Source organism: Oncorhynchus keta, chromosome 17, assembly GCF_023373465.1.
Source record: "Oncorhynchus keta strain PuntledgeMale-10-30-2019 chromosome 17, Oket_V2, whole genome shotgun sequence".
Taxonomy (NCBI): Eukaryota; Metazoa; Chordata; class Actinopteri; order Salmoniformes; family Salmonidae; genus Oncorhynchus; species Oncorhynchus keta.
The window spans coordinates 30,582,154-30,597,894 of record NC_068437.1 but is presented as its reverse complement, the minus strand read 5'-3'; the positions used below and the strand labels follow the sequence as shown (position 1 = coordinate 30,597,894).

Below are 15,741 nucleotides of genomic sequence, written 5' to 3'. Positions count from 1 at the left end.
CAATAATTCAGAACAGGAATTCCCATGAGGACCTAATGGGCCTGAGACTGATAGACACCGCACACACAACCTGCCCCATGTAACACACACGCATAACCTACCACATCTAATATACCCTTTTGTTAGGCATTGGAGGTTGGTGTATAATTCTGGGCTGTATGTGTCTCTCAGGAGGACAAGAAGATCAGATAAACTGGAACAGCTGAAGAGGGAACACTCCTATGTCATGCAGTCTAAATGAGACAGTTAACACACACAAGTAATATGTAAGAGAGACAGGTAACAAGACAGGTGTCAATTTCCACCTCTTGCTCATTCTTTATTCTCCCTCCTCCCAGGAATACAGCAGGCTATAAGGAGCTGCTGGGTCCAGTGGAACTCCACAGCGCAGACAATTGACACTGCTGACTCACTCAGGCTAGCCACCAACACTAACTAATATACTATCACTACCCATATAGCGATGCCATTACTACACATCCAGGTCACTAGAATTCTGATCTGTAAGTCCTGCTCTGGCGGTTCCCCGTCAATCTGTCAATTGCTATACTACTACCCACCCCATTCACTTGCCTGGCTGCAGTTCAGTAATTATTTTAGTGTATGCATAAGATTCAGCTTTCCTTTAATTAAATACAGTGGACTTCAAAGAGCTATACTTTTTTTTATTAAACTGTGTGTCATCGGCTTAAATAGTGTAGCATGCTGGTAAGTGGATGAACAGAGGCAGAGAGCTGATGGTGACAAGTTTATTATACAGTTCAATTGTCATCCTGACAAATATGAGCATCAACAATAATATCACTTACTAAATAAAGCCCGTCTGTTGGTCTGAAGCGTGTCCCTCCAGTGGCCTATTTCATATTTACAGTGACAGTCACATGACTACATCTCTACAGTCTAAAGCAGCCTCCTATCCTCTCCATCTGCACTGATCTCACAGAACTGGACAGGAAAAGGAAATAGGGCAGACTGTAGCTAAATATTTTGAAACTGGAAATTAAAGTGTTTTTTTTAGGTTGTGATTAAAACATTTTCTAATTTGTGCCAACTAAACATGACCCTGCTGTTTTGTCCCATTAGTGCAGATGAAGGACAGGAATTTGGATTGGAAGGGAGGAGGCAGCTGAAGAGTACTGAGATGCAACTGTGCACAGGGGATGGGGTTGTGGCTGGTATTTACAGAGCTGGAGATGGCATGTGACAGTTCTACTGGCATGGAGAGTTGTGTATAATACAGAGGTTTGGGGTCGAGGGTTAAAAGGTGACATGGTCAAGGTGGGACAAGTTCAACAAATTCAGATGTTTTTATCTTAAATTGAGCATAAACATGAGGTCATCACTCACACTGCCACTACACACATAATACATACTGCTATGAGTAGAGAAGCCAGCATCACACGCACGCACGCACGCCTTGCCTGAGTTTAGAAAGAGGAATAGAGTATGCTACTCAGACAAAAGCTCTGTGGTCACACACACAGATGCGCAAAAGCACACAATCCTCACGCAGAAGAAACATTTTTTTCTGACTGAAAGGTAAATAAGCCTAAAGATTCAAGCTATGTGATTGGTGGAGATAAATCTAAGCTAGGAAGTCCTCAGGTAACTCAGTGATGAGGAGTTTGAGCTTACAGAATGTGACGTAATCACTTCCTGTGTGGCTCAGCAGGCTGCCGTGTAGGCCAGGGGCTATGGTAGGCCTGTGTTAAATGTCTTTTCAGCATGCGCTGATGTGACAGACTAGATTACGACACTGAAGAAGATAAATGAATGTATTTTTAAAGACAATATTTTCATTTTATACACAAGGTTCGCAAATGACGTTTCCAAAGACAGCTGTAGAGCCTAGAATCCTAGGATGTCAAATGGCCACCACACATCCAGCATAGCCTGCTGACCACACCCACACACTCTGATTGTGGAATGAAGAGGATGGAGGGTCCTGATGGGACCTGGGGCAGGGTGCAGTAGGGAGGTGCCCTTCCCTCACAACAGATGGGCACACAGACTGGAGAGAGGGTAGTCGGGGTGTGTATTCAGTCTACTGGTGGGCACACTGTACCCCTGGGCCGTGCGGCCCCCCCTCCTCATCAGAGCTATCATTGTAGGCCTCCCTTCTGGCCCCCGCTGACCCCTGACCTCTGACCTCACAGTCCTGGAGGTCAACCTCCTCTGCCTCCGACGAGATGACTGGTCCATCTGCACGCGCAGGCAGCAGGTCCTCCAACTCCTAAACACACACATGTAAAACACACATTCTGTAAATGACATACGGTTAATAAAGGTTAAGACAATGTGTGATGCACCAGACACCTTTTAGGCGGGCTATTTGGTTCTCAGGGGTACTCACGGTGAGTTTCTCAGGGCTGATCCAGTTGTTGTCAGGGAACAGGACATCAAACTTGATGAACAGATCGCCTTTCTCAAATGGGTTCCTGTACTGAGGCATACCCTCTCCCTTCACCACCCGGATACAACCTGACACACACGTAATGATACAAGGCAAGCAAAATAGATCAAGTTAAAGAGCGACTGCCCCTACAAAGCAGCTTCTCGTTTTGAAAACGTCCTATTTGGCATCGATAGGAGTCAGAATTATCATGTCAAAATGTACTAAAGTAGTATGATCATAAAGTCATTCTCCCAAAAATGGTACGTCACGGAATGAAGGGTACAGTAAGTGTTCCTTTGGTTGGGTTTATTTCAATCCTGCCCACAGCTGGCAGCACACAAGTAATCATGAATTCGGACCGCAGCTGCATGCGACCCGATCGTAATGACCAAGGTCAATTTCTATTTGACATCCCTATGGGGCAAGTTAGGGACTATAAGTAAATTGCAGTGTACATGGGACAATATTTTAAAATGTCAATAGCTCCCAATTTAAATTATTTAAACACCTCAAACCATCTATAAATTGTAGAAATATCGAAAGCATTTAAAAAGGTGTGCACCATGACAATATTGTCCCATTTTGCTATTTATTGACGGTCATTAACTAGCCCCAGAGTTAGGCTATCCGATGTCAAACCAACTTTGTCACGGTGGCACACCAGCCAGCTGAAGCTAATTGGCGAAAGAAGTTGGCGAGCACTAGCAAGCCTAAACGACTTCAAGACACAAGACCTGGTTAGACTGTTTCAAGTTATAAGCGTGAGTGAATACTGTGTGCTGTACAAACGCTTGCCACATCCGAACATACAGAGACAACCACATTAAACCACACCCCCAAAACATCTCTCGTTTGGCTTCAGTCATGCTGCTGCATTTCTTAATGACCAAGCCAAAACACTAGGCCAAATGAGGAAGTTCAGGCCCCCTTTAAACTTGAAGCGGTGTGTGTGTGTGTTGTGGAGTGGTGAGTGTTTACCTGGGTCTATGACCTTGCCAGGGGGATATTTGACAGCGAGCTGGCGTCCGTCGAGGTGTGTGACCGCCAACTGAAAGCCACACAGAGCTTCCACCAGGCCGATACGCTGGGTCATGTGGAGGTCATGGCCATCACGACGGAACTCCTACAGAACACACTCAATAATTAACATTTTATCAGTACTTTGACTCAACCTCTCTGGTCGGCAAGAGCGTTTAAGGATTGTCTCAAACTCAGGAGATGGGAATTGAGGGCCACCTTCAGAGAGGAAGCTAAAACATTTTGTCACTGGCCGGCTACCACCCAGACTCTGCCCTCCAACTTAGACTGCTGTCCGATGTACATAGTCATTGATTCTCTGGCAGTAAGCATGCCAGTTGCACACTCAACTTGAGACATCTGTGGCATTGTGTTGGGTGATAACACGGCACATTTTAGAGTGCCTTCTATTGTTCCCAGCACAAGGTGCACAGGTGTTACGACCATGATGTTTAATCAGCTTCTTGATATGCCACACCTGTCAGGTCGATAGGCTATCCTGGCAAAGGAGAAATGCTCACTAACAGGGACGTAAACACATTTGGGCACCACATTTGAGAGGAAAAATATTGTGTGAATATGGACAATTTCTGGGATCTTTTATTTCAGCTCATGAAACCAACCTCTTACATGTTGCATTTATATTTTTGTACAAACACACACCAAAAGTTTGGGCACACCTACTCATGACAAAGGTTCTTTATTTGTACTATTTTCTACATTGTAGAATCATAGTGAACACAAACTATGAAATGACACATGTGGAACATTGTGGTAACCCACAAATTGTTAAACAAATCCAAATATATTTTATATTTGAGATTCTTCAAAGTAGCCATCCTTTGCCTTGATGACAGCTTAGCACACTCTTGGCATTCTCTCAACCAGCATCAAGAGTATCAACCTGGAATACATTTCAATTAACAGGTGTGCCTTGTTAAAAGTTCATGTGGAATTTCTTTCTGCGTTTGAGACACTTGTGTTGTGACAAGGTAGGGTTGGTATACAGAAGATAGCCCTATTTGGTAAAAGACCAAGTCCATATTATGGCAAGAACAACTCAAATAAGCAAAGAGAAACAACAGTCCATTACTTTAAGACAAAGGTCAGTCAATATGGAAAATGAAGAACTTTGAAAGTTTATTCAAGTGCAGTCGCAAAAGCCATAAAGCGCTATGATGAAACTGGCTCCCTCATGAGGATCGCAGCAGTTACCTCTGCTGCAGAGGATAAGTTCATTAGAATTACCAACCTCAGAAATTGCAGCCAAAATAAATGTTTCAGAGTTCAAGTAACAGACATCAACTGTTCAGAGGAGACTGTGTGAGACTTGCTTGTGTCAAGAAACACAAGCAATGAACATTAGATTGGTGGAAATCTGTCCTTTGGTCTGATTAGAGATTTTTGGAGCCAACGGCCATGTCTTTGTGAGATGCAGAGTAGGTGAACGGATGATCTCTGCATGTGTGGTTCCCACCGTGAAGCATGGAAGAGGTGGTGTAGGGGTGCTTTGCTGGTGACACTATCAGGGATTTATTTGGAATTCAAGGCACACTTATCGAGCATGACTACAACAGCATTCTGCAGCGATATGCCATTCCATCTGGTTTTTGCTTAAATGGGACTATCATTTGTTTTAACAGGACAAATGACCCAACACACCTCCAGGCTATGTAAGAGCTATTCGACCTCAACCCAACAGATGGTTTGGGATGACTTGGACCGCAAAGTGAAGGAAAAGCAGCCACGAGTGCTCAGCATATGTGGTTGAGATAATGCCAAGTGTGTACAAAGCTGTCAAGGCAAAGGGTGGCTACTTTGAACAATCGTAAATATATTTGGATTTGTTTCACAGTTTTTGGGTTACAACATGACTCCATGTGTTATTTCAGAGTTTGTCTTCACTATTAATTCAACAATGTAGAAAATAGTACAAAATAAAGAATGAGTAGGTGTGTCCAAACTTGAGGGATCTCCTCCCAGACCTGGACTAAAGCATCCGCCAACTCCTGGACAGTCTGTGGTGCAACGTGGCGTTGGTGGATGGAGCGAGACATGATGTCCCAGATGTGCTCAATTGGATTCAGGTCTGGGGAACGGGCGGGCCAGTCCATAGCATCAATGCCTTCCTCTTGCAGGAACTGCTGACACTCCAGCCACATTAAGTCTAGCATTGTCTTGCATTAGGAGGAACCCAGGGCCAACCTCACCAGCATATGGTCTCACAGAAGGGGTCTGAGGATCTCATCTCGGTACCTAATGGCAGTCAGGCTACCTCTGGCGAGCACATGGAGGACTGTGCGGCCCCCCAAAGAAATGCCAGCCCACACCATGACTGACCCACCGCCAAACCGGTCATGCTAGAGGATGTTGCAGGCAGCAGAACGTTCTCCACGGCGTCTCCAGACTCTGTCACGTGCTCAGTGTGAACCTGCTTTAATCTGTGAAGAGCACAGGGCGCCAGTGGCGAATTTGCCAATCTTGGTGTTCTCTGGCAAATGCCAAACGTCCTGCACGGTGTTGGGCTGTAAGCACAACCCCCACCTGTGGACGTCGGGCCCTCATACCACCCTCATGGAGTCTGTTTCTGACCGTTTGAGCAGACACATGCACATTTGTGGCCTGCTGGAGGTCATTTTGCGGGGCTCTGGCAGTGCTCCTCCTGCTCCTCCTTGCACAAAGGAGGAGGTAACGGTCCTGCTGCTGGGTTGTTGCCCTCCTACGGCCTCCTCCACGTCTCCTGATGTACTGGCCTGTCTCCTGGTAGCGCCTCCATGCTCTGGACACTACGCTGACAGACACAGCAAACCTTCTTGCCACAGCTCACATTGATGTGCCATCCTAGATGAGCTGCACTACCAGAGCCACTTGTGTGGGTTGTATAATTTTTTTATACATATAATTTTTGGGGGATGTGTGTATTGTTTCGTATTGTTACTGCACTGTTGGAACTAGAAACATAAGCATTTAGCTGAAACTGCAATATCTGCTAAATGTGTTTGCAACCAACAAAATTAGATTGAGAATTTCTGAACACTGGGTCGTTTCCTGAGCAGTTTACTTAAATCTTTGAGTACTCTCTGCTGCAGTGTGTGTGCATTTTACCTCATGCTCCTTCTCCTGTAGGACCAGTAGGATGTCTCCAGGCTCAGTGCCTGGGGCTTGGTCAGCCTCTCCAGTGAAGCTTATTTTCTGGCCATGCCTCATGCCTTTATCAACATGGACCTCCAACAGCTTGGTCTCCTTGTTCACCTTACGACCCTCACACTTCTTACAGCGGTCCTTCTCACTGATCACCTCCCCTATACAAAACACAAACAGATTAGTTTCCTAACAAAAAAAATATTTTTATAGTGTATTCATTATTGCAGACCACGTGTGCTTGTGTGTGTGGTCCTACCCTCTCCGTTGCAGTCTGTGCAGACTGACTGCATCTGTTGGACCATGCCAGGAGCCAGCTGTCTGATCATGATCCTCATGCCTCTCCCTCTGCAGGCCACGCACTTCTGCACCGCCCCCGCCTTACCCCCGGCACTGGAGACAGACCAGAGAGAGGAGAGTCAAGTATCACATTAAACAATATATATATATATAGATCTCATGTTAAAGGGGCAATCAGCAATCACAACTACATTCATTTTTGGACTTGTACCCATTGATTCTAAAATATTATAACTTATAAATTAACTTTGTTCAATTGTCATATCCCATCACAACCAAAAATATAACCTTGTTTTACAAACAAAGTAAACAAACGGTATACAGCTTCAAAATATGGTAAAAACTATACATTTATATATCATGAATGTTAAGTCCTGCATCCATATCTCTGTCCACTAAAGATATTTATACAGAACAAAAATAAAACGGAACGTGTTGGTCCCATGTTTCAAAACCTTTCAAGATGCATAAAAAGCTTACTTCTCTCAATTTTTTTGAAGAAATGTGTTTACATCCTTGTTAGTGAGCATTTCTCCTTTTCCAAGATAATCCATCCTGACAGGTGTGACATATCAAGAAGCCGATTAAACAGCCTGATCATTACACAGGTGCACCTTGTGCTGGGTACAATAAAATATCACTAAAAATGTGCATTTTTGTCACACAACACAATGCCACAGATGTCTCAAGTTGATGGAGCTTGCAATTGGCATGCTACTGCAGGAATATCCACCATAGCTGTTGCCAGATAATTTAATGTTCATTTATCTACCATAAGCTACAAACGTCATTTTAGATCATTTGACAGTACGTCAAACTGGCCTCACAACCGCAGACCACATGTAACCACGTCAGCCCAGGACGTCCACAACCGGCTTCTTCACCTGCGTGATTGTCTGAGACCAGCCAACCAGACATCTGATGAAACAGGGTTTGAACAACCAAAGAATTTCTGAAAAAATTGTTAGAAACCGTCTCAAGGAAGCTCATCGTCCTCACCAGGGTCTTGACCCGATTGCAGTTCGGCGTCGTAACCAACATCTATGGGTAAATACTCATCTTCGATAGCCACTGGAGAAGTCTGCTCTTCACAGATCAATCCCGGTTTCAACTGGTACCATGCAAATGGCACACAGCGTGTACGATGTCATGTGGGCGAGCGGTTTGCTGATGTTAGTGTCGTGAACAAAGTGCCTCATGTTGATGGTGGGTTTATGGTATGGGCAAGCATAAGCTGCGGACAACGAACACAATTGCCTTTTTTATTGATGACATTTTGAATGCACAGAGATATCGTGACAAAATCCTAAGGCCCATTGTCATGTCATTCACCATCACCTCATGTTTCAGCATGATAATGCACGACCCCATGTCGCAAGTATCTGAACACAATTCCTGGAAGCTGGAAATGTCCCAGTTCTTCTATGGCCTGCATACACACCCATTGAGCATGTTTGGGATGCTCTAGATTGACGTGTATGCCAGCGTATCCAGTTCCCGCCAATATCCATCAAATCCGCACAACCATTGAAGAGGAGTGGGACAACGTTCCACAGGCCACAAACAACAGCCTGATCAACTCTATGCGACAGAGATGTGTCGCACTGAATGAGGCAAATGGTGGTCACACCAGATACAGACTGGTTTTCTGATCCACGCCCCTACCAACCCACTTGGTATCTGTGACCAACAGATACATATGTCAGAGTATGTGAGCGGAATTGAAAATGGAAATCCCACTCATGGGGGGGCGCACCACGTCCTTTCCAACTGCTCTGACAAAAACCGCTCCGAGCTCCAAAAAAAAAGAAAAATTGCAGCTCCAAATCCAATCCCTTCATTAAAAATCACAATTTATCCAACACCCATCTATTTCTGGGACTACCTGGACCTTTCATTTATTTTTAAAGTATTGAAACCAAACCATATGATTTGAATGAAAAGTATTTTAATAAACATTAAAAAGGTGTTAAAATAAGTGCTCAGAACTTCAAATAGGCTACATGTCATTAAAACAGCATATAAAACACTAAATAGGTCAGGAGCCAGACAAGCCTAAGAAGGAACAAAAATGAATTATTTAAGTTATATCCTACAAAGAAACACATTGTGATGAATTGTGTACAGATGAAGCAGATGCTAAGCTACATGACTGTTTTGCTAGCACAGACTGGAATATGTTCCGGGATCCTTCCGATGGCATTGAGGAGTACACCACATCACTCATTGGCTCCACCAATAAGTGCATCAATGATATCGTCCCCACAGTGACCAGTACGTACGTACGTACATACCACCAACCAGAAGCCATGGATTATAGGCAACATCTGCACTGAGCTAAAGGATAGAGTTGCCGCTTTCAAGGAGCGGGACACTAACCCGGAAGCTTAGAAGAAATCCCTCTATGCCCTCCGACGAACCATCAAACAGGCAAAACGTCAATACAGGACTAAGGTCGGATCGTACTACACCGGTTCTGACGCTCGTCGGATGTGGCAGGGCTTGCAAACCATTAGACTACAAAGGGAAGCACAGCCGAGAGCTGCCAAGTGACACGAGCCTATCAGATGAACTAAAATACTTCTATGCTCGCTTCGAGGCAAATAACACTGAAACATGCATTAGAGCACCAGCTGTTCCGGGAGACTGTCGGATCACACTCTCCGGAGCTGATGCGAGTAAGATCTTTAAACAGGTCAACATTCACAAGGCCGCAGGGCCAGAAGGATTACCAGGACGTGTACTGCAAGCATGCTCTGGTCAACTGCAAAGTGTGTTCACTGACATTTTCAACCGATCCCTGACTGAGTCTGTAATACCAACATGTTACAAGCAGACCACCATAGTCCCTGTGCCAAAGAACACGAAGGTAACCTGCCTAAATGACTACCAACCCGTAGCACTCACGTCTATAGCCATGAAGTGCTTTGAAAGGCTGGTCATGGCTCACAACACCATTATCCCAGAAACGCTAGACACACTCCAATTTGCATACCGCCTCAACAGATCCACAGGTGATGCAATCTCTATTGCACTCAACACTGCCCTTTCCCACCTGGACAAAAGGAACACCTACGTGAGAATGCTATTCATTGACTACAGCTCAGCGTTAAAAAACATAGTGTCCTCAAAGTTTATCACTAAGCTAAGGACCCTGGGAATAAACACCTCCCTCTGCAACTGGATCCTGGACTTCCTGACAGGCCGCAACCAGGTGGTAAGGGTAGGTAACAACACATCCGCCACACTGATCCTCAACACAGGGGCCCCTCAGGGGTGCGTGCTCAGTCCCCTCCTGTACTCCCTGTTCACTCATGACTGCACAGCCAGGCACGACTCCAACACCATCATTAAGTTTGCCAATGACAACAGTGGTAGGCCTGATCACCGACAACAACGAGTCAGCCTATAGGGAGGAGGTCAGAGACCTGGCAGTATAGTGCCAGGACAACAACCTCTCACTCAATGTGATGATTGTGGACTACAGGAAAAGGAGGACTGAGCACACCCCTATTCTCATCGATGGGACTGTAATGGAGCAAGCGGAGAGCTTCAAGTTCCTTGGTGTCCACATCACCAACAAGCCAACATGGTCCAAGCACACCAAACAGTCGTGAGGAGGGCACAACAAAACCTATTCTCCCCTCAGGAAACTGAAAAGATTTGGCATGGGTCCTCAGATCCTCAAAAGGTTCTACAGCTGCACCATCGAGAGCATCCTGACTGGTTGCATCATTGCCTGGTATGGTAACTGCTCAGCCTCCGACCGCAAAGGCACTACAGAGTGTAGTGCGAACGGCCCAGTACATCACTGGGGCAAAGCTTCCTGCCACCCAGGACCTCTATACCAGGCAGTGTCAGGGGAAGGCCCTAAAAATTGTTATGAACTCCAGCCACCCTAGTCATAGACTGTTCTCTCTGCTACTGCACGGCAAGCAGTACCGGAGCGCCAAATCTAGGTCCAAGAGGCTTCTAAACAGCTCCTACCCCCAAGCCATAAGACCCCCGAACATCTAATCAAATGGCTACTCAGACCATTTGCATTGCCCCACTCTACATATTACCCCAACTAACCAGTGCCCCCGCACATTGACTCTGTACCGGTATCCACGTGTAGTGTCACGCCATTGTTATTTTACAGCTGCTCTTTAATTACTTGTTACTTTTATTCCTTATTCTTACTCATTTTTTTCAACTGCATTCATTTTGTTATACATTTTTATTTAATACATTTGTTGTATTAAATCATTTGTCTATAAATTGTACATTTGGAAAGTATTCAGACTCCTTGACCTTTTCAACATTTGGTTACATTACAGCCTTATTCTAAAAACTGATGAAATATTTTTTGTCTCCCCTCAATCTTCACACACTACCTCATAATGACAAAGCCAACAGTTCATACATTTTTTGCAAATGTATATATAAAAAAAAAAAATGTAAATACCTTGTTCATTTAAAAGTATTCAGACCCTTTGGTATGAGACTTGAAATTGAGCTCAGGTGAATCCGGTTTCCATTGGTCATCTTTGAGATGTTTCTACATCTTGGAGTCCACCTGAGGTAAATTCAATTGACATGATTTGGAAAAGCACACACCTGTCTATATAAAAAAGGTCCCACAGTTTACAGTGCATGTAAGAGCAAAAACCAAGTCATGAGGTCAAAGGAATTGTCCGTAGAGTGCAGAGACAGGATTGTGTCGAGGCACAGATTTGGGAAGGGTACCAAAAAAATGTCTGCAGCATTGAAGGTCCCCGAGAACACAGTGGCCTCCTTCCTTCTGAAATAGAAGAAGTTTGGAACCACCAAGACTCTTCCTAGAGCTGGCCACCTGGCCAAACTGAGCAATCAGGGGAGGAAGGCCTTGGTTAGGGAGGCAACCAAGAACCCGATGGTCACTGACAGTGCTCCAGAGTTCCTCTGTGGAGATGGTTGTCCTCCTGGAAGGTTCTCCCATCTCTGCAGCACACCACCAATCAAGCTTTTATGGTAGAGTGACGAAACAGAAGCCACTCCCAAGTAAAAAGGCACATGACAGCCAACTTAGATTTTCCAAAAGGCACCTAAAGGACTCTCAGACCATGAGAAACAAGATTCTCTGGTCTGATGAAACCAAGATTGAACTCTTTGGCATGAATGTCAACGGTCACGTCTGGAGGAAACCCGTCACCATCCCTTCGGTGAAGCATGGTAGTGGCAGCATCATGCTGTGGGGAAGTTTTTCAGCAGCAGAGACTGGGAGACTAGTCAGGATCAAGGGAAAGATGAACGTAGCAAAGTACAGAGAGATCCTAGATGAAAACCTGCTCCAGAGCACCCAGGACCTCAGACTGGGGTGAATGTTCACCTTCCAACAGGACAACAACCCCAAGGACACAGCCAGGACTATGCAGGTGTGGCTTCGGGACAAGCGTCTGAATGTCCTTGAGTGGTCCAGCCAGAGCCCGGATATCTCTGGCGAGACCTGAAAATAGGTGACCAGCGACGCCACCCAACCTGACAGAGCTTGAGAGGATCTGCAGAGAAGAATGCAGGTGTGCCAAGCTTGTAACGTCATACCCAAGAAGGCTTGAGGCTGTACCCATTGCCAGAGTGCTTCAACAAAGTACTGAGTGTCAAATACTTCATGGAAATGTGATATTCCATTTTTATTTGTGATGTTTGCCAACATTTCTAAAAACCAGTTTGTGCTTCATTATGGGGTATTGTGTGTAAATTGAGGGGGGGGGACGACGACTATAATCCATTTTAGAATAAGGCGGAAAAGCTCAAGGGGTCTGAATACACAATAGGCTGTGACATATAATTAAATACAAATTAAACAAAAAATGCCTTATTAGTGCCTTTGAATTCATTTTTAGAAAGAAGAGTTTAGCCAGTCTGACTCGCTCATGCGATGGTGCCTAGAGAGCAGGCCAGCAGCGATGCATGTCTTTTCAAATGATTCTTTAGTTGTGGACACTACATCACCGCACTCACTCTCTTGGTCCTCATCTTTGTAAATCACCTTCATTTTGCAAGTGTGTGTTTTTATCCGTTTCTTTATGAAAATATTTAGAAAACTCAATGACAGTAGTTAAAGAAAGAGGCTATAGCAGCACTTTTATTTATTTATTTTATTTTTTCTACTATGTTATTGACTTGTTTATTGTTTACTCCTTGTGTAACTCTGTGTTGTTGTCTGTACACACTGCTATGCTTTATCTTGGCCAGGTCGCAGTTGTAAATGAGAACTTGTTCTCAACTAGCCTACCTGGTTAAATAAACGTGAAAAAACCCCACAAAAAAACAAGTAGACTACAAATGCATGGTGAGCCAGGCATGCCCTGACCTCGTGAAGTGAGCACTCCCGGAGCCAAATTGGTGCGAGCAAAAAGGTTGCCGCTCCAGCTCGGCTCACATACTCTGGGCGGCAGGGTAGCCTAGTGGTTAGAGCGTTGGACTAGTAACCGAAGGTTGCAAGTTCATATCCCCGAGCTGACAAGGTACAAATCTGTCGTTTGAAAATCTGGACGTTGTTGAAAATAAGAATTTGTTCTTAACTGACTTGCCTGGTAAAATAAAAAAATACTCTATCTGTATTCCAAGACATGTAAACTCCATAGATAGGTCCTAATGAATTCAATTGACTGATTTCCTTTTATGAACTGTAAATCAGTAAAATATTTGAAATTGTTGCATTTATATTTTTGTTCAGTCCATCTCAAAAAGTGTAGTAGCTCAGCAACTACCAACATTGATCTCCATGCGAATTATATTATTTTAAAGTGTGTGTGTGTGTAGACTCACCCATTGCAGGAAGCACACAGGACATTCTTGCTGAGTTGTAGTTTGGTTGTTTTACCATTGTAGAGGTCTTCCAGTGAAACTCTGTTAGACAGGTAGGCAGGGTAAGGAATAACTAAAATAATATGTCTGGATGAAGACCATAGATGTGAAGGGAGAATAACTGTCACTCACTTGAGTGGATGCACCATGTCCTCGCCTCTCCTGCGCCCTCCATTGCGTCCTCCCCCTCCGCGTCCCTGCCCCCCCATGAAGCCAAACAGCCCCCCTCCAAAGATGTGGGAGAAGATGTCATCCATGCCAGCCCCTCCACCACCTCCCTCCCGCAGCCCCTGCTCTCCATAGCGGTCATAAAGTTCCTTCTTTTCTGGATTGGTCAACACCTCATACGCAAAACTTATCTCTTTAAACTGGGAGAGATGGGGGGGATCATTAGGGAGGAACTTGACATTGTCCATCATAACTACCTCCCACAGACATTCTACATAATCAGGTGACATTTTTCATACTGTTAACTTTAAATCCACATGAACAATCATCACGGTGTCTCACAGATCCTCTCATCTCAATAGTCTAAGTTTCCTCTCCTTCATCTGCACTGACGTTACACAGATCAGATGATAGCGATGAAGAAGAAGATGCTGGTTGGGGCAGTGCTGCTGGTTGGGGCAGCGCTGCAGATGAACCAAAGGAGACCAGGAAAGAGGGTGCCTCAACAGACTAGCTGGTGCATTCTTGCTATGGAGAGGAGGCCATTTGAGTAATACCAAAAGTGATTGACACCAGCCTCTGTTACTGCACAATACAGATAGGCCCATGTGATGGTACTACCATGACTAGTGGTCATGATGTGGCTTGATCAGTGTTATGTGCTGCTGTGAATCGTTGTGTGTGTGTACTGTGTCATGTTTTGATTGTGTTATTTGTGTAACTGCCCGTCTCTTACCTTGTCCCCTGCATCTGGGTTCTTATCAGGGTGAAACTCTTTGGCCAATTTGCGGTATGCCTGAACACAAGAGAGACAGACCTACATTATCAGTCACTGTCTGGGAGTGGGCTGTTGTAGGGCCAACATTTTCTAACTGCGTAGCTTTATCCTGCTGCTGCGGCAAGAGAAACACTTGGTGAATCTGAAAACATTCTAACGTTAGCTAGCTAGCATGCTTAACATAATCATCCTCCTCATGACAATCCCTAGTAAAATAGCAATCTGTAGTATCTGTCAAAAACATGACGACAGAGTAACTAACTTTAGACCATATTAGCTAACAATAATATATGTAGTTAGCTAACATTACCAGACAAATGAGATACATCCCGAGCTCATTATGTACTAACTGGCTATAACTAGAAAATAACATACCTAGTACCTCTATATGGTTTTACTCTGTCAGCTTTGTTTTACTCACGCCAGCTAGCGCAGCATCTTACGCTAATGTTAGCTAGCTCCTGCAGCTAACTTCGGGCAGCAGTCGCACTGCCTAGCAACGATCGGCCGCTGCCTGTGCTACGTTTCTATGCGTAAGGACGGTAGCCCTAGTTTCTCATGTATAAAATACATATAACAACATTTCCAACAGGTAGTTAACTAACTAGTTAACTAGCTGTCTTAAATCGCGCTTTTCAAATCAGAGAAATACTTACTTTTCATTAGATATTTGCCCCAGAATATGCACTGACTAGCTCGCATGATTAGCTAGCTAACGTTATCTAGCGATAGTTTAACTAGCTGGGTGAGCTTAGCATCTGAATAGTGTTGGTAAGGCCACATCAACCCTGTTTTGCGGTCATATAATTTCGTGTAGGCGCTGATTGTGTATTATTTATTTACATAACACCAGTCACTTACCTTCTTTAGGTCGTTTTCTGAGGCGGAGGGTGAAACTCCGAGGATGTCGTATAGCTTGGTATCCACAACGTTGGCCATAATGCTAGCTAACGTTAGTCAACTACAGACAGAAATACCTTCTGCCGAGGAAAGGAAACGAGAGAAGATAAACAAGCCGGGTGGGAACGTCATAAGCAATGCGTCAATATGGGTCAGTGCTGACAGTCAGCTGATAGGCTACAGAGAGCAGCAGAGATTATGGAGGCATGTA

At 44.6% G+C, this 15,741-nt stretch overlaps 1 protein-coding gene across 1 annotated transcript; it reads right to left on the bottom strand.

Annotated features, from left to right (window-relative positions):
* Window positions 1-735: 735 nt before the first annotated feature.
* Window positions 736-15,650, bottom strand: LOC118396776 (dnaJ homolog subfamily A member 2-like). The gene is made up of 9 exons (XM_035791209.2): window positions 15,492-15,650; window positions 14,589-14,648; window positions 13,817-14,052; window positions 13,646-13,726; window positions 6,813-6,946; window positions 6,518-6,714; window positions 3,374-3,518; window positions 2,354-2,481; window positions 736-2,233 (listed from the first exon to the last, which is right to left on the bottom strand). Exons 1-9 carry the CDS (start codon window positions 15,567-15,569, stop codon window positions 2,045-2,047), a joined length of 1,248 nt encoding a protein of 415 aa, XP_035647102.1. The 5' UTR covers window positions 15,570-15,650; the 3' UTR covers window positions 736-2,044.
* Window positions 15,651-15,741: the final 91 nt, after the last annotated feature.

Bases quoted from the DNA above. Each gene is read 5' to 3' on its own strand.
- LOC118396776 (XM_035791209.2), bottom strand. From the start codon at position 15,569: ATGGCCAACGTTGTGGATACCAAGCTATACGACATCCTCGGAGTTTCA. The intron at 13,727-13,816 runs GTGAGTGACAGT...CCTGTCTAACAG, and splicing joins GACATGGTGCATCCACTCAA to AGTTTCACTGGAAGACCTCT. The intron at 6,947-13,645 runs GTGAGTCTACAC...GTCTGTCTCCAG, and splicing joins CTGTGTGCTTCCTGCAATGG to TGCCGGGGGTAAGGCGGGGG.